At 45.8% G+C, this 25,532-nt stretch overlaps 1 protein-coding gene and 1 pseudogene across 4 annotated transcripts in view; one reads left to right on the forward strand and one right to left on the reverse strand.

Moving 5' to 3' along the window:
• Pbld1 (phenazine biosynthesis-like protein domain containing 1) overlaps positions 1–25,532 on the reverse strand; it is a 47,900-nt gene that overhangs the window by 14,950 nt on the left and 7,418 nt on the right. For 2 of the 4 annotated variants that reach the window (XM_087596803.1, XM_087596802.1), the window contains exons 1-2: positions 348–464; positions 189–242 (exon numbers count right to left, since the gene is read on the reverse strand). The exons of 1 other annotated variant lie outside the window; for it this stretch is intronic. Coding sequence is in view for 1 of the 3 variants with exons in the window: in XM_087596804.1 (XP_087452930.1) it covers positions 3,140–3,252; positions 4,167–4,229; positions 7,038–7,103; positions 7,230–7,342; positions 7,742–7,777; positions 7,981–8,033; positions 9,448–9,479; positions 9,598–9,705; positions 20,265–20,363; positions 20,681–20,780 (783 nt within the window). In the remaining 2 variants the exon portion in view is untranslated. Of the gene's footprint in view, positions 1–188; positions 243–347; positions 465–2,405; positions 3,253–4,166; positions 4,230–7,037; positions 7,104–7,229; positions 7,343–7,741; positions 7,778–7,980; positions 8,034–9,447; positions 9,480–9,597; positions 9,706–20,264; positions 20,364–20,680; positions 20,781–25,532 lie in introns of those variants that run through there. One more of the 4 variants, XM_087596804.1, reaches the window with a different exon arrangement.
• On the forward strand, positions 10,284–11,198 carry Taf9-ps (TAF9 RNA polymerase II, TATA box binding protein (TBP)-associated factor pseudogene; annotated as a pseudogene).

Here is a 25,532-nt window from a genome sequence, read left to right on the forward strand (position 1 = left end):
ACTGGATCTTTCTCTCCTGCCCCCTCCCAGAGTTGAGGACCAAACCCAGGGTCTTGCGCTTGCTAGGCAAGTGCTCTACCCCAACCCCATTAGACTGGTTCTTAAGGCTGGCCTTGAACTCAGGTATCTGCCTGACTCTGCTTCCCGAGTCCTGGGATTCAAGTCCCATGCCACCACAGCCAACTTACCTTTTCTCCTTTTGAGCTCACATGGCCGCTAGAGGAGCCCTTGGCACACAATACCTATTGAAATGATTTAAGAAGTAATTACTGGGCACACGTCAAACTAGAGCTTGGACCAAGAACAAACAGGAGGGCTAGGAGGATTTGTTGTTGAGTGTCATCTACCAGGACTCCAGCAGCAGCAGAGCTGGTTTCTCACTGAGTTTCAGTTGTTTATGCGGCTGTTTGGAGGTTTCATTGTAAATCGCCATTGTGATAGCATGAGTCAGCACAGAAAAGAACAAAGCTTCTATTCTGACATGGGGTTTCCTTTTGCACTGCTGGAATGGAGCCCAGACCTCACACGCGACTGGTAAATGTTCTAGCTAATCTTGTTTACCTGTTATGTGGGACTGGGATGTTGCCAATGACATCTCTTGTTGGCCTTGACCAATCTGTGGAACCTACACAGTCCTTCAACCTGCAGTCCTCCCGCCCCAGCCTCCTGAATAGCTGGGATTACAGGCTTCTGTCTCCACACCTGGCAGTGGGGCTCAGTGACCCCGGCCTGTGGTACCAGGGGTCTGGAGACTGCAACAGGAGGGCAGCCTTGAGTTCAAGGCCATCCTTGGGAAATAGAAAAGTCACTTTTATTCTGTTGTACTTGTCATCTCCGAGGTTTACTGCCTCCTTCTGCTAACCTAGGCCTAGGCCTAGAAGCTTCTAGCCTCCGTACAATCTAATCGAGACCTAGAATGCTTTCAGCATGAGACTTGATGCTGAATAAGCTCACCCTTTCTAGTTCTTCCTGAATTCTAGCTCACTGGTCCAACTCAGCTATTCCGGCTCAAACTCCTCTCCCACCTGACTCAGTCTGGCTTCTTTCTCCTCTTTGCTCTGCCTGGCCTCATGCTAACTTTGGCAATAAGTTCTAATCTTCTGGCTCCTTCTCATTCTCTGGCTCATTCTGTCTTCACCTGAGTCCAGCTTGTTCTCTCTGAAAACTCTCCCAGTAAAACTGCCTCTTTCTCTCTCTCTTGGCTGCTCTCCATGAACTCATTGTATTCCTGTAGTGTACACTCTCTCTTCTTATACTGTCTGTCTTTTCCTTAAGTAGCATCTTTCTTCTCCTCTTGAGAGTTGGGCATGTCCTATTCTGTCAAATCTTTCTGATTTGTCACTTTGTCTGCCCCTCAATTAGACATCATTTTCAAACATGGGAGCTTCCTTCTACAAACTAACATCACCTTCATTGTTTGGGATTAAAGGTGAATACCAAGGGTGTGTCTGTATTCCAGCCAGCCAGATTAAAAGTGTCTGCTAAGATCGAGCTACAGTCTAACTGGAAACAGGTTCAAATATTCTGTAACAGGGATACCCCCATCTCAAAGAAAACTATGTTTGGGGCTTGACCGATTGGTTCCATTCATCAGCTTATGTTAAATGGTCCCTGCAAAGAAAAATGCATGAACCCCAATAGTCAGGAGTTACAGCTACAAGTTTCTAAAATGTCAGTTAAATAGTCTCCTGAAATTGCATGTATGTATAGTGTGTGTGTGTGTGTGTGTGTGTGTGTGTGTGTGTGTGTGTGTGTGTAGGTTTAAGCTCAGGGACTCAGGCATGCTGGGCCATGTCTTCTAACACAGGCATATCCCCTCCCTAGCCCCTGAACCCGTAGTGTTCTTAGGAGAGGTTGACTTTGTTTGTTGAGACAGGGTCTCAAGTAGCTCAGACTAGCTGATAATTTGCTGGGTTAAAGCTAGCCTTAAACTCCTGCCCCTCCTTCCCAAATGCTGAGATTCCAGGCACATGCTGTCACATCCGGTTTAGGACTATCTTGCTAACTGGAGGAGGAAATCCTACTCCAAAGGCACCCACAGGGAATCAGAAGCACAGATTTCACCAAATTCGAAGCTCTGTTAAATCATGCTTTATTAAACAACAGAAGACATTGCCATTCTAAGCCACACAGGAGGGAAGGATTTTGGCTCATACACTCTTAGTATGTATATTTATCATGACACAACCAAATCAAATACATACTGTTTTAATTTCCTGGGATTGTCCTGATTGTTACTTCTAAAAGGATTTGTTTCTTAAACATTGATGTTCCTTTGAATCTTTCCACATGAGCTGTCTCCTCTTGCTGTCTTTACAGTCACGTGACTCCATATTCAACACAGCCATAGTGAAGCCTCTGCAGCAGTTTACCGTCCACTCTCTTTAGTATTATTTCCACAGAGTTACTGGGTCTATTAAAAAGATTGTGAGTTTGGGCATGATGGGGCACACCATTAACCTAGCACTTAAGGCAGGGCAGGCAGATGTCAAGTTGGAGGTGAGCCTGATCTACATAGAGTTTCTTCCCAGCCAGGGCTATACCATAAGACTCTGTCATTCAATTCACATATACATACATACATACATATATACATACATACATACATACATACATACGTGCGTGTGTAAAATCTATCAGAAACCTTTTGGTGGTGATACATGCCTTTAATCCAACACTCTAGAGTCAGAGGCAGGCAGATCTCTGTGAGTTAGAGGGCAGCCTGGTCTACAGAGTTCCAGAGGGCAGCCTGGTCTACAGAGTTCCAGGGCTACACAGAGAAACTGTCTCAGGAAAAAAAAAAAAAAAACTTCTATAAGACACCCACACCTAAATCTAAATTTCATCTGGCTCCTTATCAATGCATCTCTTGCTTTGGCAGTCATAATCAAAAGAAGGGACAGCATCCGTGTCTGCTATAGGGACTGAAGATGCATACACAGGCAGAGCCCGGAGCCCACCACCACCACCAGGAGAGGATTCTGGAGAATCAGGAGAGGATTCAGCACCTCCATCAAATGTCTTCCCTTCTCTGGTCTTCACGAGAGGACTGAGGGCACCACTTGGTGCTGTTTGGTTGGGTTGGGTTGGGTTCTTGGCTGTAGAGAAGAGTTGAGCTGCAAGCCCAGCATAAGCATCTCTAGGCTGTCAGCATGCCCTCCAAGACAACAGCGGCTCCGCCCTTCATGTCAACCCGCCCATCAGGTCGCAGGGAAATGTCCAGCTCCCCTCCTCGGCAGGAACACTGAAAGGCTAAAGAGAGCACGACCTGGTGACAACCAAGAGCATTCCCCCTGGGATTTACCACCCAGTGCAGGATTTATTGTTACCAACCCAGGACTCCTCCCAGGCCAGTTTCCAGAATGAATCCCTCCCTGTGTTCATGGCCCCTCCCACCTCCATCCCGTTCTCCTGCAGCCGCAGAGGTCCACATACAGTTGTGCACACACTGCCTGGCCCTGTCCTTCCTGGGCCTCAGCTACTCGCTACAGTGTGCCAGCCGCCTCCCACCCACCTAAAGCTTCCTCCAGGAAGACTCAGGGATGTGGGAAGAGATGGAGGTAGAGAAGTCTAAGAAGGTGTATCGAGGAGGCTCACACCCCCACCTTCCCCCACTCACCTCTTACACCCCCACCCTCACCTCTACCACCCATGCCTCTTCTCGGCTCAGAAATGTCACAGGGAGTTTGTTTTTTCGTAGTAAGCTAAGGCAACCACAAGGCCAGGTGCACAAGAGAGGCACAGCCTCAGCCTTCCGGGAGCTCCATACTCAGCTGGTCATCAGACTCACCGAGGACAGAGAACAAACACCTGTTCTCCGAGTCAAGGCCACAGAGACTTAGTCCTCCTCCCTTCAGTGAGATCGTATCCCTAGGGCTCAGAGCTCTACTTTGATGGTGAGCATTTGTTGTTTGGTTGGTTTGGATTGGGTCCCGCTGGAGCTCCTTCCTGTGCACCTGAGTCTTACGTCTCTCCTGGGGACTGGACCTTCAGGAGACCGAGGTCCACGCTAGCCATCCTGAACTCCACAGTCCTGAACTCCACAGCAGTGCTGTGTCTCAAGAAGCCAAGAGCGGGGGCCATGACTCTGTGGCATCCCATTTGCCAAGCATTGGAAGGTCAAACACTCAGAGAGAAGGCGAGAAAGGGCAGAGAAGCTTTCTTACCTCGCATTTCTTTCTTCCCCAGCTCCTCAGACCAGTAGGGGCCAAGAAGAGTGTGGGTGGACCCTGAAAGAAGTGGGGAGCTATGAGAGCAGGCCCAAATGTATCAGCAAATAACCTTAGATCCTACGTCAAGGTAGCCCACAGAACAGTGTGGAGTGAGGTAAGGGGAGAGAGAAGTTTATGAATAAGCTTTTCCTAAGGACCTGTCAAATCTGTCTCGCTCTCTCTGAACCTTTGACAGGGCTATTTTTTATTTGTTTCTTTGTGTTTTCTCTTTTGAGATGGTCTTATGTAGCACAGGCTATCCTGCAACTAGCCAAGGCTAATCTTGAACTTCATTTCCTTGTGTCGTAACCTCCCAAATGCTCCTTTACATATGTACCACCATGCCAGACAGGACAGTGAGTTTCAATGCTTGTCTTCGAGCCCATGGTCACACCAAGGCCTTCACGTGAAAGTGTCTATATCTTTCAGGGAGCATAACTCCATCCTCCTGTTGTGTAAATGTAAATGGCAGGAAAAGAGGAAAAAGATAACAGGCAACCTTTCAGGGCTTTGGGGACTCTAAGCACATTCTCTTATTTTTTTTTTTTAAAGATTTCATTTTATGTATGTGAGTACACTGTTGTTATCTTCAGACACACCAGAAGAGGGCATCAGATCCCCATTACAGATGGTTGTAAGACACCATGTGGTTGCTAGGAATTGAACTCAGGACCTCTGGAAGAATAGTGCTCTTAACTGCTAAGCCATTTTTCCAGCCCCGCCCATTCTTTTTAATTGCAGGGTTTTTTTATTTGTGTTTTCATTTCGGAAGTACTGGACCCAATACGTCACTCAAGCGCGCGCGCGCGCGCGCACACACACACACACACACACACACACACACACACACACACACACACACACACTGCCCAGAATCCTCTGCCATGGGGAGAAGCTCACCATTCCGCATGGACACTGTGGATGTTCTCCTGAGTCTTTAGCTGTGCTTGTATGCTGAGCCTTGGATTCCTATGGTTTGTTCCCCACCAAGGACTCAGTGAGCCATCCTGGCTCTTGGCACCTGGAGTCCCTGCCTGTCTCCTTTCAACCCTGTACCTGCTTCCCCTAGCAGGCCCCTCCATCAAGCACCTTGGCTACCTAGACCCTGTCCTCAAGGAGAATGAAAATAGAAGGCACTGCATTTCCTCCCATTTGATATCTTCCCTCTTCTTCAGATTGTACAAGGTCTGCAAATGTTGGCTCAGGTATCTAGGTACATTGTTAGTAAAGGTCACTTGAAGGGTACTTTGTAGCCTCTCCCCTTGTTTCAGTGAGCAGAAAACATAGGGGATAACTTAGCAGCCTAGGACTCCGCTTGGCCTGAGCTATGCACACACCTCTCTCTGTCCCACCCCCTCAGAGCTGGAGCTGCATCTACTCCCCTTAATACCCCCTTGATAGCATCCTATTTCTATCCGAATAAACCCTGGAACACGATCTGAGAACCACACCATGGTCAACAGGCCAGTCCAACTTAGACTAGTTTTGGGCACATGTACAATAAGGCAAACTGTCCGAAAAGTGAACTTTTAGGGAGAATCCCCTATTTATCATCTTATGCCTATGCATAATTGGGTGTGTGTATGATTGAAAACAGATGCACTATTACAAGCAATATGCTCAGGGAGAAAGGGCTTACATAACCCATAAACTTGCCAATCAAAACAGAAAATCTCCCCAAATTATCTCCTTAGTAACCAAACTCTTTTCTTGAACCCCATAAAAGAAGATGTCAGGGACTGGAGAGATGGCTCAGCATTAAGAGCATTTAGTGTTCTTATGGAAGACTGAGTTCAGTTCCTAGCACCTGTCTTAGTTAGGGTTCTCTGGAGTCACAACTTATGGGTAGTCTCTATATAGTAAGAGAATTGGTTGATGACTTAACAGTCTGTAGTCCAACTCTCCAACAATGATCAGCAGCAGCTGTGAATGGAAGTCCAAGAATCTAGCAGTGGCTCAGTCCCAAGAGGCAGGCAAAAAGAGACTCTTCCTTTTTCCAATGTTCTTATGTAAATCTCCAGCAGAAGGTGTGCCCCAGATTAAAGGTGTGTACCAGACTGGAGAGATGGCTCAGCGGTTAAGAGCACCCAACTGCTCTTCCAGAGGTCCTGAGTTCAATTCCCAGCAACCACATGGTGGCTCACAACCATCTGTAAAGAGATCCGATGCCCTCTTCTGGTGCATCTGAAGACAGCTACAGTGTACTTATAAATAAATTAAAAAAAAAAAAAAAAAAAAGTGTGTACCAACAACACACCTAGGTCTGGGACTTGCTTTGTCCCAGGTGACCTTGAACTCAGAAATCTCCTTGCCTTAAGCTCCTGGGATTCATAGCCACTTTGCCTCAAGGCCTCCATACCAAGCTCCACATCAGAAACTTGTATCTCCCAGCCTCAAGATCAGGATCACAGGTGAGCCTTCCATTCTGGATTGTAGTTCATTCCAGATACAGTCAGGTTGACAACCAGGAGTAGGCACTATAGCACCCATACTGAACAGTTTACAACTACGGGACACTCCATCTCCACGTGTTACAGCGCTATCTACTGGCTTCTGGGGATACTACACATACAAGAGCACAGACAGACACATACAAACATACATATACATTCCAAGCCATAGTTGGAACCCTCCGTGGTGTTTGCTTATATAGCTCACTATCTTGACAGTTCGTCCTTTCCTGTTCTTTACTACTGCTTTAAAGAAACCTCCCTCACTACTTTGTAATCTCTCTGGGCTTTTATTTCAATTCTTTGAGTAAGACTACAAGCACCTGGTTATACCCAGCCCAGACTCTGACCACAAGAAACGTCAAGGGAGGAGTACCTGTTACCGGGTCTTCAGGTACACCAAACCAAGGCGCAAAGTATCTGGAGTAGAAGTCATACGGGGGAGGCTGGGGATTTAGCTCAGTGGTAGAGCGCTTACCTAGGAAGCACAAGGCCCTGGGTTCGGTCCCCAGCTCCGAAAAAAAAGAACCACAAAAAAAAAAAAAAAAAAAAAAGAAGTCATACGGGGTCGTCTGCCCCCCAGACTCTCCTTTGACAGTGAGGATGAGGCCTTTCACCTTTCCTGTCTTCTCAATTCCAGGCAGAGGCTCTGTGTTCACCTTCAGGCTCTCTAGAAAGGACCTTGGGCACAGACAGGATGGGTTAGGAATAAGCATCTCCACACTACCCTACATACAAGGGGGAAGAGGCTGGACTGCACCCAGATGGCTCAGCAGAGGGAAAGGAGAGCCTGCCTTGACTTCTACCCATGGGAAAGAGCGTGGCTGGGCCAAGCAAGCATAGTAGTGGGTGTCTCTGATCCTAGCACTCTGGTGGCAGAGGCAGGTGGATCTCTGTGAGTTTGAGGCCAGCCTGATCTACAGAGTGAGTTCCAGGCCAGCAGGAGCTACATGGGGAGACCCTGTCTCAAAGGAAAGAAGAAAAAGGAAGGTAAGCCACGCTTTGGAGCTAGCACAGCCTGACCAAAGCAGAGTTAGAAATCTGGGTGCTAGCATGTAAATGGTCCAACGTGGTGTTTACCTGTCATAAGAATCGCTGAGCCGGGGCTGGAGAGATGGCTCAGTGGTTAAGAGCACCGACTGCTCTTCCCGAGGTCCTGAGTTCAAATCCCAGCAACCACATGGTGGCTCACAACCATCTGTAATGAGATCTGATGCCCTCTTCTGGTGTGTCTGAAGACAGCTACAGTGTACTCAAATATATAATAAATAAAATATTTAAAAAAAAAAAAAAGAATCGCTGAGCCGGACCAGGAGGTTTTGGTATCTGGGGAGTACCGGATGTCCTGGACTACGGTGTCACCTATGGCTGCCTGTGAATCAGACCAAAACTTCTTAGAAGCCAGTTCTTCCTCAGTTGTTGGATATTTGTCTATCGCGCCAGAAGCCCTGGGCCACATTAACTGGGCAGTGATGTGTGCTTATACCAGAGAGAGAGAGACAGAGAGAGACAGAGACAGAGAGACAGAGAGACAGAGAGACAGAGAGAGAGGCAGAGAGAGAGGCAGAGAGGTCAGGGGTTTGGGGTCAGCCTTGGCTAGTAGCAAACGTGAAGCCAGGCTGGAATGCCTGAGATCCTGCCTCAAAGAAAACAACAGAACAAAGCTGCAGAGGGCACAACTTTGACTCCAGCTCATGCATGGCAGAGGTAGGAGGCTCTTTGGGAACTCGAGGCCTATATTGTGCATATAGTGAGGTCAAGGCCAACCAGGGCTACACAGTGATATCCGACACACCTCCAGAGACATGCCTCCATCCCCACATAGAAGGAAAAATCTCTTCTGAAGTATGTGCTGTGAGCCAGGTCCACCACTGTCCCCAGGTTCCATGAGGCTGCTTCAGTTTCAGGACTCAAGGTATGGCATAAAGACAGCTAACTTCCTGACCAACCAAAGGACCTTTCAGGGGCTCATGTAGCTTCCCCTCTGCCATCCTCGAAGCAGGCACTGTTCATCAGTGCTCAGCACATGTCCCAGCACACAGCTCCATCAGGCAGGTCCACAGGACTCCAGTTTTTAACCCCACCCCCACCCGTCCCTCACCTCTCTTTCCCCTGCTTTCTATTCCTGTCTGCCTCTCTCAAGTTTGAGTCAATCTAGAATCAAGTCTGAATCCCTGTGTCATTTGTCCTTCACAGTGGGAGCTCCTTGCCCACCTCATTGAGTTGGAAAAAGTAAATGAAGTAGCTGTATGTGCACCCACAACTAGAACACCCCATGTCTGATCCGTATGTCAGGACCCAGGGCTAGCCCCATAATTGGAACTTGTCTTATCATGCTCTGCTCAGCAAGCCCACTATCTTTATTGATTGGAAATTCAACCCTTCATGGTCCAAAAGGTCCGGATAGCTTCCTCATCACCTCCTTCCAGTCCCCCTCCCCGACCCCCGTCTGCCCCAAACTATCTTACTTCTGCCCCACAATGGCGATTATGTTGGTCATGGTTAAATCAAATGAGTCAGGTGTAACTGTACAACTTGTAACCCTAGTATTTGAGAGGCAAAAGAGGCTAGCCTGGGCTACGCAGTGAGGAAAGAAAGGTTCATTGGAAGCAATCAACCTTACTAAATAAACACAACACTAGCATTCTGACCTGGAATGACCTAGGCTTCCAGAGCAATACATCCACTGGACGGGGCTATTTTATGGGACCATGTCACGCCTGAGCTTCTGAACACAAACAACCGCATCGCATCACCCAGGCTCAACACAAATTCTTTTCACCAACCTTTATCAAGTCTTCAACTTCATGGAAGTCCTAGAAGGGGAACAGAGATAAAGTTATTGCCGAGCAGGGGAACTGTGGGCTAAACACAGTTTGCAGCAGTAACTACACCTGGTATCATTCTGTGAGAATACAGTAATTAGGAGCTAATCTGGGGGAAGGTTGGGTAGAGAGGAAAGTCCAGGACAATCCCGTCTTCTGCTCTTCTGGCCTTTAGTTCCCCACTCATAGTGACAAAGGTCAGGGTGCTGTTCACGTTCTCTGGACAGAGGAGGGGTCAAAGGTCAGGAAAATAAGTGTGATTGTGTTCTCTGGGGGTTCATTGCTGTTTGTCTTCTTGGTGGTGGTGGTCATATAGTGTGTGTGTGTGTGTGTGTGTGTGTGTGTGTGTGTGTGTGTGTTCCTGTAGAATGAACCCAGAGGGTCACACATTCAAGTACCTGCCACTAAGCTACTTCCCCATTCTCCTAGGTCTTTTATCTTTGATTGGCATCTCTCTTACCAGTAGGCTGGCCTTGAATCCTCACTGTGTCCCAGGAAGTCTGTGAAGTTTTAATCCTCTCTTCTCAGCCTCCTGATCAACTGGGAATTGAGGACAATTTCACCAACCTAAACTTGCCCTCATTCTTCTCCTCTGCCCACACACACAAAACCATTTCATTGTTCATGATCAAATTCTATGACCTAAAAGTAAACTGTCCCCTATACTTGGTCCTTAGCTAGTTGTACTGTTGTGGGAAGAGGCATAGTTAACTGGGTCACAGGTGAAGGGTCTCACACAGAGGGGTTTAAGACGGGCACTAAGACAGATTGTCAGGGAATTAGAAGTTGACTAAAACTCCGAACATCCTGCTCACCGGTACACCAGGGGTTGGAAAAACCACACTAGGCAAAGAACTTGCATCAAGATCAGGCCTGAAGTACGTTAATGTGGGAGATCTAGCTCGGGAAGGGCACTTGTACGATGGCTATGACGAGGAGTATGGCTGCCCCATCCTAGATGAGGACAGGGTTGTGGATGAGTTAGAGCCTCAGATGACAGAGGGCGGCGTGATCGTTGATTACCACGGTTGTGATTTCTTTCCTGAACGCTGGTTCCATATACTGTTCGTGTTGAGGACAGACAATGGTATATTGTACAAAAGACTTGAAACAAGGGGTTATCACGAGAAGAAACTACAAGATAATATTCAGTGTGAGATTTTTCAAGTTCTCTATGAAGAAGCCATGGCATCTTACAAAGAAGAAATTGTGCATCAGCTGCCCAGTAACGAGCCAGAGCAGCTAGAGGACAATATCAACCAAACCTCAAAGTGGATCGAGCAGTGGGTGAAAGACCACAACCCTTAACTTAGAGGCCGGGCAGCTGGGCAGCCAGGCCACCGAAGTCCACACCTTCAGTCTCAGATCTTAGGAGGCAGCAGCCGGTCTACATAGTGAGTTCTAGGCCAGCGAGGGCTGCACAGTAAGACTCGGTTTCATAGAAAGAAGACCTGGCCCCAGTCACTCGGTCCACACAGTACAAATGCCTAAGGATGAGCAGAAGAAAACTTGGGTTGCAGCTCTAGCTGCTGCCTGGTTTCTTTTTCTCCATGAGAAAGCTTAAACAATCTCAGATATGAATATAACTTATTAAAGGTTGAAAATTGCCTTCAAATTGAATTGATAATAAATCTGATTAATGGGTACATATATCTTAAATTTAATCACTAAAATGTAGGTGATCGCTTAAAATAAAAATGGAAAATTAAAGAAAAAAAAAAAGAAGTTGACTAAAAGAGTTGTTAACACTACAAGCAGACAGGCAAACAACATGGTGGCGGCTTGAGCAGAGTTAAGGCTCCAGCACCAAGGACATGGTGGGGTTCTGAAGAGAGAAAATCAGTGTCCATGTTGCAGAAGTGTATGTGATGGGGTCTCCTTTCTACCTCTCTGAGTTTTGGGGTGGTTTCATAGCACAAGCCTTCCCAGGAAGGAGGCAGGCAAAGAGGTATGGAGCAGGATGTATGGCCACCAGGACCCTGAATTAGTATAAAGTCACTCCCCCAGGTGAGAGTTCCTGACACTGGAAGTCTGCTACTTAGGGATGCTCAATGTCTAACAGGGTGCCTGTCAGTATCTTGGGAGTGAAAGCACTTCTGTACCATACTGTGGTCTGAGTAGTGGCTACATTCTAACACCCTACCCTCACAAAGGGCCACAGGCCTTTGAGGATTATAACTTGGCCAACATCTGGGCCAAGGTTAGTGCTTCCTCTCTAAGTTCAGTGTTGCTAGTGCAAAGAAACTCTTAAAATCACGGACCAGGCCACCATGGCCACCACGATGGACCGTATCCCCTGAGCCATGAGCCAAAACAAGGCTCTGCTCTCTTAACTTGCCTCTGTCAGATACTCTCTTGCAGCAACAGGGAGGAAATGAGTACACCAGATTACATGGTTGAAAGGGCTTGGCTAACTCACAAGTTTGTCTCCTGCTAGGCACAGGCTCCCTCAAGAACTTAAGGGCACTTGAGTCTGTAGAAGACACTGCTGGGTCTCCTCCCGCCCTAGCTCCGCCCCCTCCTGCTCTAGCCCCTCCTCTTCCCACTCTAGCTCCTTGCACTAGTCATCTTATCCTTCAGCTCGTCTGTCTAGCATCCACTTTCCTCAACCATGAGTCACAACTTCATATGGGGCAACATAACTTGTTGGGATCAATGCCCTTGAAGCCCTCCATTGTTGATGTTATTATTATGGTTAGAATTAAGTATGACTGGGTTCATGGAAAATCCCCAGCCAGCTGCAGAAGACTAATATAAATCTGATGGTCAAGAAAAATAATAATATGATACAGTCAACCTGCTGACTAATAGATATGACAAACCTGTGACCTTTCTGACATCTTGTCAACATCAACCGATTCCCTGACCACACGAATATTGTGTTGTTGGCCTGCGTAAATGTTTCTTACTCCCCCGCTCCTGTTACCCATGTTATGGGATAAATTTAGCCTTGGGGAAAAATAAAATTGTCGCCTTGATCAGACTCTTGTCTTGGCATCCTTCTTTGTGTCTCTTGTCCCCCATTCTCTTCCAGGTACCCTCAGACACCTTCGCTTACAAATGGCGCCCAGCGTTAGGCTGTTTGGAGGTCTCCTGGAGGAGAACGTCATCCCCCGTGAATAGGCAGGCCTGTCTTCCTTGTTTGTCGAAGCCTTTGCTCCCCCTCAGAGCCTTTGTTCCTCGGCTTCTGGCAACCATGGACTGCCCGATCTTGGTTCAGAGGCTTGGTGTGTGTTTCTCCCCGGACGATGCAGATCTCAGTGGTGAGTGATGGGACAAGCATTCTACAGTCACCTTTTGTGATAGAATTCAGAGAGTCACTCAGGACGGGAAGAATAGGGTTAAAAAAATTTTTTTAAATTAAAAAAAAATCTTAGATTTTGTAGGAAATATTTGTCCATAGTTCCCCCAGGAGGGAACAATTGATTGTTTAATGGATTGGCTAACCTTGTTGCTGAAGTCTGCCCTCTGTAATGAATATAAGTTGTGTGCTTTTGGGGTTTGAGGTTGCCTCTCCCTGCATGGATGCGCAACCCCACGTACGTGAATTAAAAACCTTATACCCTCATGCTATTGCAGCGGCCACTTTGTCAATCTGTGCTCTGTGGGTGGTGCTCCTGAGGTAAGGCCACTATGGGGTCTTGCAACATTTTGGCGCATCAGTTGGGAATTGCACTCCCCCCAGACCACAATTGTCAGAGAGATCTGGAGGTAAGCTCGAGCAAATCTGTGTTTTGTGTTCTGTGTTACTTTCTGTTTTGACTCTGTGTCATGTTGTCTCATCTTTGTTTCATGTTGTCTTGTGTTGTCTGCATCTGCTGTCTGAAGGGTTTGAGTCCCCCCTGGAGAGGGATTAGAGTCCCCTTGGTGGTTGCCGTGGGTCCTATGAGGGGCTTATTATGGCTGTGACAGGCAGACATGCTAGTTGTCACAGGCTACAGGCCCTAAAGGATGCTCTAGGAAGAGAAAGGAATCTAGAGGATACTCTGGAATCCCGTTGGGAGGTGGGATCAGATGGTCCACCTCATCCCGGAAGCAGTAAGGTTAAGCTGCAGTTTGGGCCAGGTACTGAAGGTACCAGGCATCTGTGGAAATTGGTTATAGGATGCTTTGTCTTGGTCTTGTTTGTCTAGCTTGTTTTCTGTGGGATTGTTGAGTGTCTTTTTGGCTTTTGTTTCGTTTTTGGACTTGGACTGACGACTGTGTTTGAAATCATGGACTGAGGACTGTGTTTGAAGTCATGGAACTGTTCGTTTTGTTTGTCAAGGAATTTTACTTGGTCCTCTTGGTGCTTAACTTGGAAATAATTTGGTTGAGAGAAATTGTTTTCTGCCTGGGAGTTTTGTCTTTCTCTTTGGAGCCTCCTCCCCAAGGAGAGGTGCCCCTCCCTTTGATCCCCTTGCCCTGAGGGGGAAAAACAATTCCAGTTGCTGCCTCCAGTGGCCAGACCTTCGACCCTTGCTCACAGAAGGAGAGCGTTCATTAAGAGAAGTTCTTTAAGGGAGCCTGCCTTATCTGCTGGCCCAGATATTCCAAGAGAGGAGTCCGTCTCCAACATTAAGTCACCTTCCCCGTTAGTCATCATTGACCTAGAGAGTGCCTCTGAATCTATCCCCGCAGCAGTCAGTTCCTGCCCCTGTGGTCAAAATGTCCCAGGTTGGGGGGCAGGGGAGCCCCTAAAGTAGTTTCAGAGAGAGTCTGCAGCAGACTGTGAGTAACTTTGTTTTGCCAGACAGAACAGGCTTTACTCCAGGATGATAAGAGGAGGAAGTCTTGGCACGGGCTCTTCAGCTTACACCTACTGGAGGCTGTGACCAAGGTCAGGATCAATGTTTTCTTCTCCATGGCCTCTAACCGAGTGAGACAAGTTGGTGAAGGGCTGCTACTGCAGTCCTGGGAAGGCTGTAGTTCTATTAAAGGTCAGTACTCCGGTGTTAGCAATCTCTTCATGGATGTAAGAGGCAGGAAACCCAACCCAATTGTGACCCCTGCCTCAGGAATGGCAGCGGAAAGAGTCCTTATAGTCAATCATCTCTGACTATAGCCTACTCTCTGATACCAGAGGCTTCAGTCGGATCACACACCCCTGGGCAAGCCTCCTTTGATATTCAGATGCTATTTTCTCCTGGTCTTTTGGCTCAAGGTCGCCAGGCATGTCTGACAGCCTGGAAGAAACTTCCCCCCTTAAGTGGACGAGACATATAATTCTTTTGTCAGCTGCTTGGCATCTAGCACCCAGGTCCTAACCATCTCTCCATCCTTTTGTTATTAGTTCTTACTGGAAGCCTAGTGACGTTTGGAGGCTGGGTCTCTTGAGAGGCAGAGCCACTGAGCTGACACTGAAGGGAGGTACTCCTTAAGGAGAATCTAAGTCCAGAGTGTCAGCCAGTAACAGACCAGCTGCCCCTCTGCTCGCCTTTCTGTTTCACAGGCACAAAGCTTGCACTTTTTTTTGCAATGGCCTTTTCATCCCAAGAAAGCTTCCTCATTTAGCTGTGTGACTGAATGCTACTTGTCACCTGATCTGGTTGTTCCAGCAGCTCTCACCAGGCCACCCCCTAGATTTCTTGCCCAGCCCCTTTCTCCTGTTCTTAAGAATTTTATCACCTAATACACTGTGTTGTTTGACTTATAATACCTCCTGTCCTACTAATGTACATGTCTCAGATTCCCGTTGTGAAGGTTCTAATTCTAAAACAAGGGGATGGTGCATCCCCCTAAATATTAAATTTACCTCCGTGGTTTGAAACCAGGATTGGACAAGTAGGATCTTAGAATGTTCCAACCAGGAGCTGATACAGGGATTATATTTACATAAAATTGTTAAAAGACCCTGTGCATTCCTACTCCTTGGCTTCTGGGCACTCATCCAAAGAAGGAGCCCAGGGAGGCACTGAACACGGCACAGGGCACACATGCAACTTCATCTACAGCCTGCACTCCACTGAGAGGAGCTGCTTGCTCCAAGAACTGCACCGCTTCGAGTTCATTGCTGTCTCACATGAAGAACTGGAAGCTCTGCCACCCACTCCACGACAACTGAGATATGTGTTCTTCTACAGTGTGATAACTTCTGTTGGGTTTGGCTTTTTGGATAACGCACTTATGATTGTTACATGAAACCAAATTGAATTGTCTATTGGAATTATTTTGGGAATTTCAACAATGTCAATCAACATGTTATTTTTCCTTCTATGTTGCAACATATTATTTAATTTTCAGCTATTGATACTGTACAGTACTGAGTTGGGGTTCGCTTATTAGAAAGGCAGTGTTTAGATACTTCCTGTGTCTTAGAATATGGTTAAAGAAAGCTTGAAACAGATCACAGAAGGCTTGGAAAAGAGAAAATGAGGAAGAGAAAAAGCTGAGAGCTGATTATCAAAATTGGTTCTCCACCCTGCTTCCTTCTCTGTTGGGCCCCGTAGTAGGCTTTCTTTTGGTTATATCTTTTGGCCTTTGGACATTTAATTGTTTAACCAGCTTTGTTAAACAACAGGCAGATAATAGAGCAACAAAACCTATTCAGGTATATTATCATAGGCTAGCTATGGAGGATGCTTTGATGATGGCCAAGCTCACCTACATATCTCCTCCCAGCCCAGGCAAGGACATTTTTGTCCTTCAGCCAAATGAGGCCAACATTCTTTTCTGCCTGCTGTCCTGATGCCTTTGCTGAAAAAAATCAATGAATTGTCACCATGCGTGCTGAGCTGGACAGTCAATGACGGGTAAGAGAGTGATATATTCACGAATAAAGGGCCTAAGACACGAGGGCCACCATTAGCTGCTGCCTTATCCCATGACGGACCCTGGCCACAAGATTCTCTTGGCCATGTGACAAATATCACTCCAACCTAAGACAGACACAGTTCCTGAGGGGCTCATTCCAGGACAGCATGGCCATTTGGCCACCTTTTCATTTGACTATAAGGAAGGGGGAGATGTTGGAAGCGATGCCCTTGAAGGCCTCCATTGTTGATGTTATTATTATGGTTAGAATTAAGTATGACTGGGTTCATGGAAAATCCCCAGCCAGCTGCAGAAGACTAATACAAATCTGGTGGTCAAGAAAAATAATAATATGATACAGTCAACCTGCTGACTAATAGATATGACAAACCCGTGACCTTTCTGACATCTTGTCAACATCAGGGCCGATTCCCTGACCACACGAATATTGTGTTGTTGGCCTGTGTAAATGTTTCTTACTTCCCCCCTTCCTGTTACCCATGTTATGGTATAAATTTAGCCTTGGGGAAAAATAAAATTGTCGCCTTGATCAGACTCTTGTCTTGGCGTCCTTCTTCACATCTCTTGTCCCCCATTCTCTTAAAGGTACCTTCAGACACCTTCGCTTACGAATGGAGATGTTGCAAACAATGTGTCAATTGTACAAGGCTTCTGAACACCCAGCAATCAAAAAATTAATTCAAAATCTTATGTGTAATGAATAGAAAGTGTTTCTGGCTGTGCTCACCCATGTTGTGGCATGTCGTCGCAGCAAACTCGAGACAAGCACACTTTGCATTCCCCATGCCTTTACTTCTCAGACCAATGAAATATGTAGGTTAGATCTGAGACTGTGGCATATTATAAACTGCACCATTTCTACTGCACATACGATGTGTTCCTCTTACAGAAACATAGGTTTACTTATAGAGAGCAAAGGTGTTTCATGTTTTTCAATGGCCATTTTCAGCAAATAAGTATCAAATCAGAATCTCTTTGGATTTGTATTGCAATGTTTGATTTTATCTTTCAAGAAAACAAAAAAAATTAATTTGTGCGATTGTTTTGCCTGCATGTATGTCTGTGCGCCACGTGTGCACAATGCCCTCAGAGGCCATAGATTCCCTGGGAGTGGAGTTCCAGAGGGTATGTGAGCCACTGTGGTTGCTGGGAACTCAGGTCCTCTGGAAGAGCAGCTGGTGCTCTTAACCACTAAGCCATTTCTCCAGCCCCTGAAATGTTTGACTTTTAAAATTACTCTTTGAGTTTTAGCTACCTGGCTGGGTGGGAAGGACACCCACTGCCAAGACAAATAATCTGGGGTTCAATACCTCAGTCCACAAAATGGAAGAAAAGAACAGATTCCTAAAAGTTATGCTCTGAGCTCCGCATGTACACTGTGACATTTGTTTGTGAATACACAAAAAGTGATTAATTAATTAAAATACAATAAAAATTGCTTGAGGACTCTAAAACCCTTTTCTGTTCTCTATAGACATGTCCCATACATGGTACACAGATAAACGTGCAGGCAAAACCACTTACACACATAAAAATAAATGGAAAATTTACAGGTGAAAGAAGGAAAGTCCAGGGGATCAGAGATAAAGACAATAAGACAGATGGGCTCGGGAGGTCTTGCATAAGCTATGTTCTATGCCAAGCAAGCTTAATCAAGAAGTACATAACTTTATATACTAGTTCAAGGGGAGGGATGGCTCAAAGCCAGCGGAAACTATCATACAATGGGATGAAGTCATCAGGGAGCTAGACAGGCAGTGTTGCACAAGGTGAACATAGTTATCTCCAGAACAACCCCGACAGAGCACACAGTAGCCTGGGGATTTGACAACTGCAGCTCATACTGTGGGAAGAGTTGGGTCATTGGGATCTAAAGTCACAGCTCTGCCAACCATATTCCAGGATTCAGAGAAGGAGCTGTGTTCCTTTAATCAGAAGCTCCATGTATCAGAGCCTCAGGGGAAGCCTGGGGTCAGTCCAGCCTTTGACAATAACAACAAAAAGTAATTGTTTTTAGTTGCTGTTTAAGGAGCTGGGTGTGGTGGCTCAAAGCTATAACAGCAGCACCAGGAGACAGAGGTCGGAAGACTGAAAAGTGTAAGTTCCGCCAGGCCCAAGTACCAAGTCCCAGGCCAGAGTTAGGTAGAGAAAAGGCAGGGGGTGTGGCTCAGTTGGTAGAGTGCTTGCCTAACATGCATGGAGCTGGGAGTTTGATTCCCCAGCTCTGCAGCAAAGGTTTGTGTTAATGAAAGCCTGTGACACCCAGACTTGGGCTTGGCACTAAGAGCACAAAGGAGTTCAAATCAGCCTGGAACATGAGACCCAATCTCAAAAGAAAAAACTCTGTTAAGGCCTATGTACCTGATGCCTGTATAACAAGACATTTTAAGCTGTTACTAATGTTACAAGGAAACTTTCTCATGTGCTGTAGGTTGATGTCATTATGCAGATGAAGGCAGACAAGACAAAAGAGACCTGCCATTGGACAAGAAATAAGAGAGGCAGGACAGAGGTTTTAGAAGTGAAGGAGAAAGGCGAGAAGGAGCCGGAACTGGGAGAACATGGTGACAGATGTTAATGTTATTCTCTGCACATAGATACAGGTTGTTATGACTATTTTTTTTTTTCTTTCTTTTTTTCGGAGCTGGGGACCGAACCCAGGGCCTTGCACTTGCTAAGCAAGCGCTCTACCACTGAGCTAAATCCCCACCCCGTTATGACTATTTTTAATGGATGGGTATATACAAGATTTTGTGCTGTCTAGATGAGCAAATTATATCTTATCAATTGGATCAAAGGATATTATGTGGTGTTCTTTTATGGGTGACCTAATTGTGTCCACAGTAAAAAGAGCCGTGGGATAGGTGGCCTCTTTATGAAGCTGCCATGGCAGTGACCTGCCTTGGGAACTAGATGGGTAGAGAGATTGCTGCCAGGCTCAGAGAGTAGCTGTTGGCAGTGTGAGATGGAGCTTAGTGAGTGAGACATTTTGCTGACTGAAATGAAAATATCCCACAGATGCCATGTGGCCCTACATACAGTGCTGGCACGAGCACAGGATAAAAGAAACCATTTTTTTTTTTATTTTTACCACAACAATGTGCTGTAACTACTAAAAAACTTTGTCATGCCTGAGTTGATTCCATAGTCTGTTATGCTCTGTGTTTTGGTGTTCTTGGAAGTTGATCGCAATTGAAGTCAGTTTGTATAGTTAGTCACAATACACTTGGACCTGAACCAACCACCTGCCAGCACTTCCTGCACCCGTGTGTGATAAACAGCCGTGGGCTGGACCCCAACATAAGAGAGATACCTACAATATAAGAAGCCATTAGGAATATGACTTCCATTCAGAGTAGGAGTCAAGTAAAGACCTCCCTGAGAATTGACATCCTAGTTGGCAGAAAGGACATATACATGGGCAACTGACATTCTGGTTGACAAGTTGGGACATAGCTGAATACCCCAACCAACGAGGACAGGATAAATGTTCAATAAAGACACATTCCTATGGAAATCCCCAATCCCTAAATCCTGATTGGTGAAATATCTTGGCACAGATATTTAAAAGCTCTGTAGGATCCTGGCTCGAGGTCACAATCCACTAAGTCAGTTTTACAGCCTTGGTCAATCAGTCCTGGGGTGAATGCTCAATAAATTACCCCTGGCTGGCTGAGATCAGAGTTGGTATGGTTTGTTGGGTGACTCCTGGACCCCCACAAGATCAGCAGAAGACTATGTGGAGAATATCACACCTCCATTTTTCAGACATTACACTATACACCAAATCCATTGTGACCATGCAAATCCCTCTGCCACATGCAAATTAATTAAGGTTTTAAAGAAACTCACAGGACTAAGCCACGGTGGTACCTGCTATAATTGTAATACTTGGAAGGTGGAGACAGTAAGAACCAGAATTTCACTGTCATCTACACAAGAAACTCGATGCCAGCCTCAGCTATCTGAGACCCTATCACCAAACAAACAACAATAAATACATAAATAAGCAAAGTCCACCTTACTTCTTTTGTGAAACAACACAGCTGCAGAAGCCAGGGTGGCGTGGCCACACAAGGGAAACTCAGCCTCTGGGGTAAACCACCTCAGTCCGAATCGGGAACCTTAGGAGGAGGAAAGGTCAAAGAAAAGGAAGATCAAACCCACAGAGTCAGGTTAGAAACACTTGAGCATCCTCTTCTCTAAATCATTGGTGTCGCTAACAGGAAAATCCTTCCCTACAGGGGTGAGCCTGAGGTAAAGAAACATTCTGCTCTCCTGGGAAGATCCCAAGGAGTTTGATCCCCAGGATCCACATGAAGCTGTCCTTCAACCTTACACACACGCTGCAGCATGTGCATAGGTACACACACACACACACACACACACACACACACACACACACAAATAAATGTAATAAAAACTTTAAATGTGTATTTACTTTGTGTGAAGTTGTCAGTTGGTTGCAGTTTTCGGACGAAAGCTGTTTCGGAGAGGTTCATTTCCCTCGCAATATGCTGATGAGCATCTTCATCCAATGTCTTAAATAAAAAAGAAAAAAATGCCATTGAGTGTCTGGAACACAGATCTGACTTAACACAGCAGCTTATTTGACATCAAAAGTCAAATACTTAGACTTGGTATAGTGGTGCACATCTTTCATCCAGCACTTGAGAGGCAGAGGCAGGCAGATCTGAGTTGGAGACCAGCAGCCTGGTCTACAGAGTGAGTTCCAGAACAGCTAAGCCTATGCAGTGAGACCATGTGTTGAGAGAGAGAGAGAAAGAGAGAGAGAGAGAGAGAGACAGAGACAGAGACAGAGACAGAGAGACAGAGAGACAGAGACAGAGAGAGAGAGAGACAGAGAGGGGAAGAGGGAGGGAGGGACAGAGAGAGACGGGGACAGGTTATGTTTGTGGTAATTTGAATGTAACTGGTCCCCATAGGCCTATAGGGGAGTGGCACTATTAGGAGGTGTGGCCTTGTTGGAGGAAGTGTGTTGTTGTTATAAAAATATAAAAAATAAAAAAATGCTGTCTTGGGGTTGGGGATTTGGCTCAGTGGTAGAGCGCTCGCCTAGGAAGCGCAAGGCCCTGGGTTTGGTCCCCAGCTCCGAAAAAAAGAAATTAAAAAAAAAAAAATGCTGTCTTTTATCCTCCACTTGATCTGGCACTTCCGTAGCCCCAAGATACCTGCTAGATATCTTCATCTCAGTCAGCAAAGGCTCTCACCCTCTTTGCTCCATCCCATATCACACTGCCGAAGACCTCTCTCTGAGCCTGTTAGCAATCTCTCTACCTATCGGTTCCCAAGGCAGGTTTCCCTGCCAGAAACACACATCCCAACTCCGTGGTGGCCCAGACCAGCCGCCCCACAATCCGTTACACTTAAATCTACCCATGAAAGACCACATAACACAATAACCTTTGATCCAATTGATAAGACATAATTGCCCACCTAAACATACAAAGCCCAGTACATATCCATCCCTTAACAACATTCATAACAACCTGTCAACCTGTAAAGGCACAGCGTGGAATCTTAACAGCCTCCATGTTGTCCCTTGGCTACTCTCTCTCCCCCTCTTCCATTCCCGTCTCCTCCTCTTCCTTCAAACTTTTCTCCCCATCCTTCCTTCTCATCCAATGACAGGCCTCATTCTATCTTGTACCTGCCTCACCTGTGACATCATCCCACAGTGTGTCACTGTGGGGGCGGGCTTTGAGGTCTCCTACGCTCAAGCTATGACTAGTGTGACACTCAGTCTCCTCTGCTGCCTTTGGATCAAGATGCAGAACTCTTAATTCCTTCTCCAACAACATGTCATGCTACCATGTCCTGCCATGATGATTAACGGACCGATCTTCTGAACCTGTCAGCCAACCCCAATTAAATGTTGTCCTTATAAAGGTTGTTATGGTCATGGTGTCTCTTCACAGCAATAGAAACTCTAAGATGAGGCTTGAAAGGAAATTCAAGCTACATGGTAAAGAATTAAGCTCTCTCTCTCTCTCTCTCTCTCTCTCTCTCTCTCTCTCTCTCTCTGTGTGTGTGTGTGTGTGTATGTGTGTGTGTGTGTGTGTGTGTGTGTGTGTGTTTTAGATTTCTGTGGTTTCTTATTATCCTATGAGTTCCACTAGAGTTGCTTACAGGAACATGAATTAAGGTTACTTACAGCATTCAATGAGCAATTCAACACCTATACCACTAAGAAAATGTCTCTCCCTCCCACTAACTGCCTGTAAATCCTTGGAGATGATAGGGCCTCAGAAGCACTGTTCTGAAACTCATTCTTCATCTTGCCTCTGATCCTTGAATGCAGGGACTGCAGGTAAAGGGAGTGCACTCTGTGTACATGGCACTGAAATCCAACTCAGGATTTTGTGCTGAGACACATCCTCAGCCCAATTTCCTTCATTCTAACAAAAATATATTTTTTAAAACACAGCCACATCAATACATCCTATATCCTAGTTCTTGGAAGATGAAGGCAGGGGGATCCCGAGTTCACAGTCATTCTCAACCATATAGCAAATTTAAGGCTAGCCTGGGCTACATGAGACCTTGTCTCCAAAACAAAACAATTGATTGGTTGATAGATAGACAAATAGATAGACGAGATAGATGATAGTGATAGTAGTAGATAGATGATTGATAAATGATTCATAGATGGTGGATAAATGATTGATAGTAGATAAATAGGTAGTAGATAGATGATAGAAAGATGATGGATAGATAGACAGATAATAGATGATAGATAGATAGATAGATAGATAGATAGATAGATAGATGGATGGATGGATAGATAGATAGATAAATAGATAGATAGCTAAGGTATATAGGTAGATGGATAGATGATAGATAGATAGATAGATAGATAGATAGATAGATAGATAGATAGATAGATGATAGATGGTGGATAGACAGATTATTAGCTTTTTATTTTGAGTGGCTCAAAACCAAGGCTTTAACCAAACATTATACTACCTGGCCATCACAAACTCTTTATCATCCTATTAACACTTTGCAGAAAGGAAAGGTGCCAGCAAGCAGAGAAACAAGGGCCATCATAAGACTTCTAAGGGAGTGCTGAGTGGGAACCATTGCTGAAAGAGTCTGATAGTCTTTTTTTTTTTTAGATTTATTTATTTGTTTATTTATTTATTTATTTATTTATTTATTTATTTAATGTATGAGTACAATGTTGGTGTCTTCAGACACACCAGAAGAGGGCATCATATCCCATTATAGAGGCTTGTGAACCACCATGTGGTTGCTGGGAATTGAACTCAGGACCATTGGAAGAGCAGTCAGTGCTCTAAACCTCTGAGTCATCTCTCCAGCTCCCGAGTCTGATAGTCTTAAGCCCTTCCCCTGACCCGCTCAGATTGTCCTCTCAGAAAGATGCCAGGGGAATCCTGGTGTGTGCATTAAAGTATGAGAAGTCCTGTAGTATAAGCCATGTCCCTGTGTGCAAGGCAGCCAAGACACCCACAGGAAGCTATAGCAAGCCATGTCACTGAGCAAACCATTGGGGCAGGCAGGGTTGCTTTGTTTGGGGGTTGGGGATGCTGGAGGCTGAATTCAGGTGTTACCCGTGTTCTGTGTGTGTGTCTTCTGCCTTGAGCTTCATCTGTAGCCCTGGGATATGAAGATTTTTAACAAGAAGTACTATAGGTTTAAAGATGCTCACAACCAGCCAGGCATGGTAGTGTATGCCTTTGACTCCAGCACTTGGAAGGCAGAAGCAAGCAGATCTCTGTGAATTTGAAACTAGCCTAATCTACAAAGTGAGTCGATGATAGCCAGGGCACTGTTACACAGAAAAATCCTGTCTGGAAAAAGCTAAACAAAACAAAACAAAACAAAAAAACCAAAAAAACAAACAACAACAAAAAAAACAAAACAAATTCACAACCGTCTGTAAGTCCAGTTGCAGGGGATCCAATGCCCTCTTCTAGCCCCTGCGGGCATCAGGAATGTACATGGTATACACACATACGTGCAGGCAACCGTTCATACCCATGAAAGAAAAATAAATCTTTGGACATATAACTTTATCGATAAGGTCTTATGCTGGGTCTGGACATAGGTCAGGTTTGGGTGAAGTAGACAGGAGAGTGTACACAGAGTCTTGCATTGGTAAGTGTCTTAAGCAGGACACAGCCTCACTTTGGTTCTCCTAAAATCAGGGAATATAGTATAGCACATATGGGTAGAGTCCCCGAGGTTGACTTATAGCATGAACTCTCAAGAAAAGAAGACACACACACACACACACACACACACACACACTCACACACACACCACATACACACCACACACACACTCACACACACACCACACACACACTCACACACACACCACACACACACTCACACACCACACACACTCACACACACACCACACTCACACACACACCACACACACTCACACACCACACACTCACACACTCACACACCACACACACACACTCACACACACACACCACACACACTCACACTCACTTTTCATTAGAGTATTTATCTTTCCATCTTATACTTCAAGCTTCTTTTGCAGAGAAGTTCAACCCTGATCAGAGGGTGTGACTTAGTAGCAGAACACAAGTTTGGTGTGTACAACCCACCCTCCAAATAACCAGACCCAGCTGTCTGTTTTGTTTTGTTTGAGACATGGTCTCAGGTAGCCTCGGCTGGCTGAGCTAGGTAGCTAAAACGACCCTGAACTTCTGGTCCTTCTTCAACCACCTCCAAAGTTCCGGGATGGATCACAGACATGCACCCCAGTGCCCGGCAGCCCTCTGGCTTCAACAACCATTCCTCCTTGGCATCCTCAAGGAGATCAAATTCCCAATACCAAAAGCAGAGTGATGTTTGCTGCTCAGAGTGCCAACATCCGGCAGTGTGAGACAAGAAGACGCTAGCTGACTTCTTAGAACCCATAGGATTATTGAGTCGGAAAACCAGAATAAAGTTTTATTTTATACTCCCATCTTGTGGCAACACAGAGTCATGGCAGCCTACATATGACAACTTGTCTTCTGGGTCACTGTCCTTCTACTGTATTACCCTTCAGAGAAGCCAGAGCATCTGGTACAGGAAGTGCTAAAAACAGGAAGGCATTGGGACCCTTCCCTGAGATGGAACTCATAAAGGAGGCACCGTCCTAACGCTTCTGATGGAGGCCGGGGTGTAGCTCAGTGGTAGAGTACTTGCCTAGCGTGGGTGAGGCCCAACCTCCAATTAGAAACAAACAAACAAACAAACAAACAAACAAACAAACAAACGCTACCA

This window comes from Rattus norvegicus, chromosome 20 (assembly GCF_021556685.1).
Source record: "Rattus norvegicus strain SHRSP/BbbUtx chromosome 20, alternate assembly SHRSP_T2T, whole genome shotgun sequence".
Classification (NCBI taxonomy): domain Eukaryota; kingdom Metazoa; phylum Chordata; class Mammalia; order Rodentia; family Muridae; genus Rattus; species Rattus norvegicus.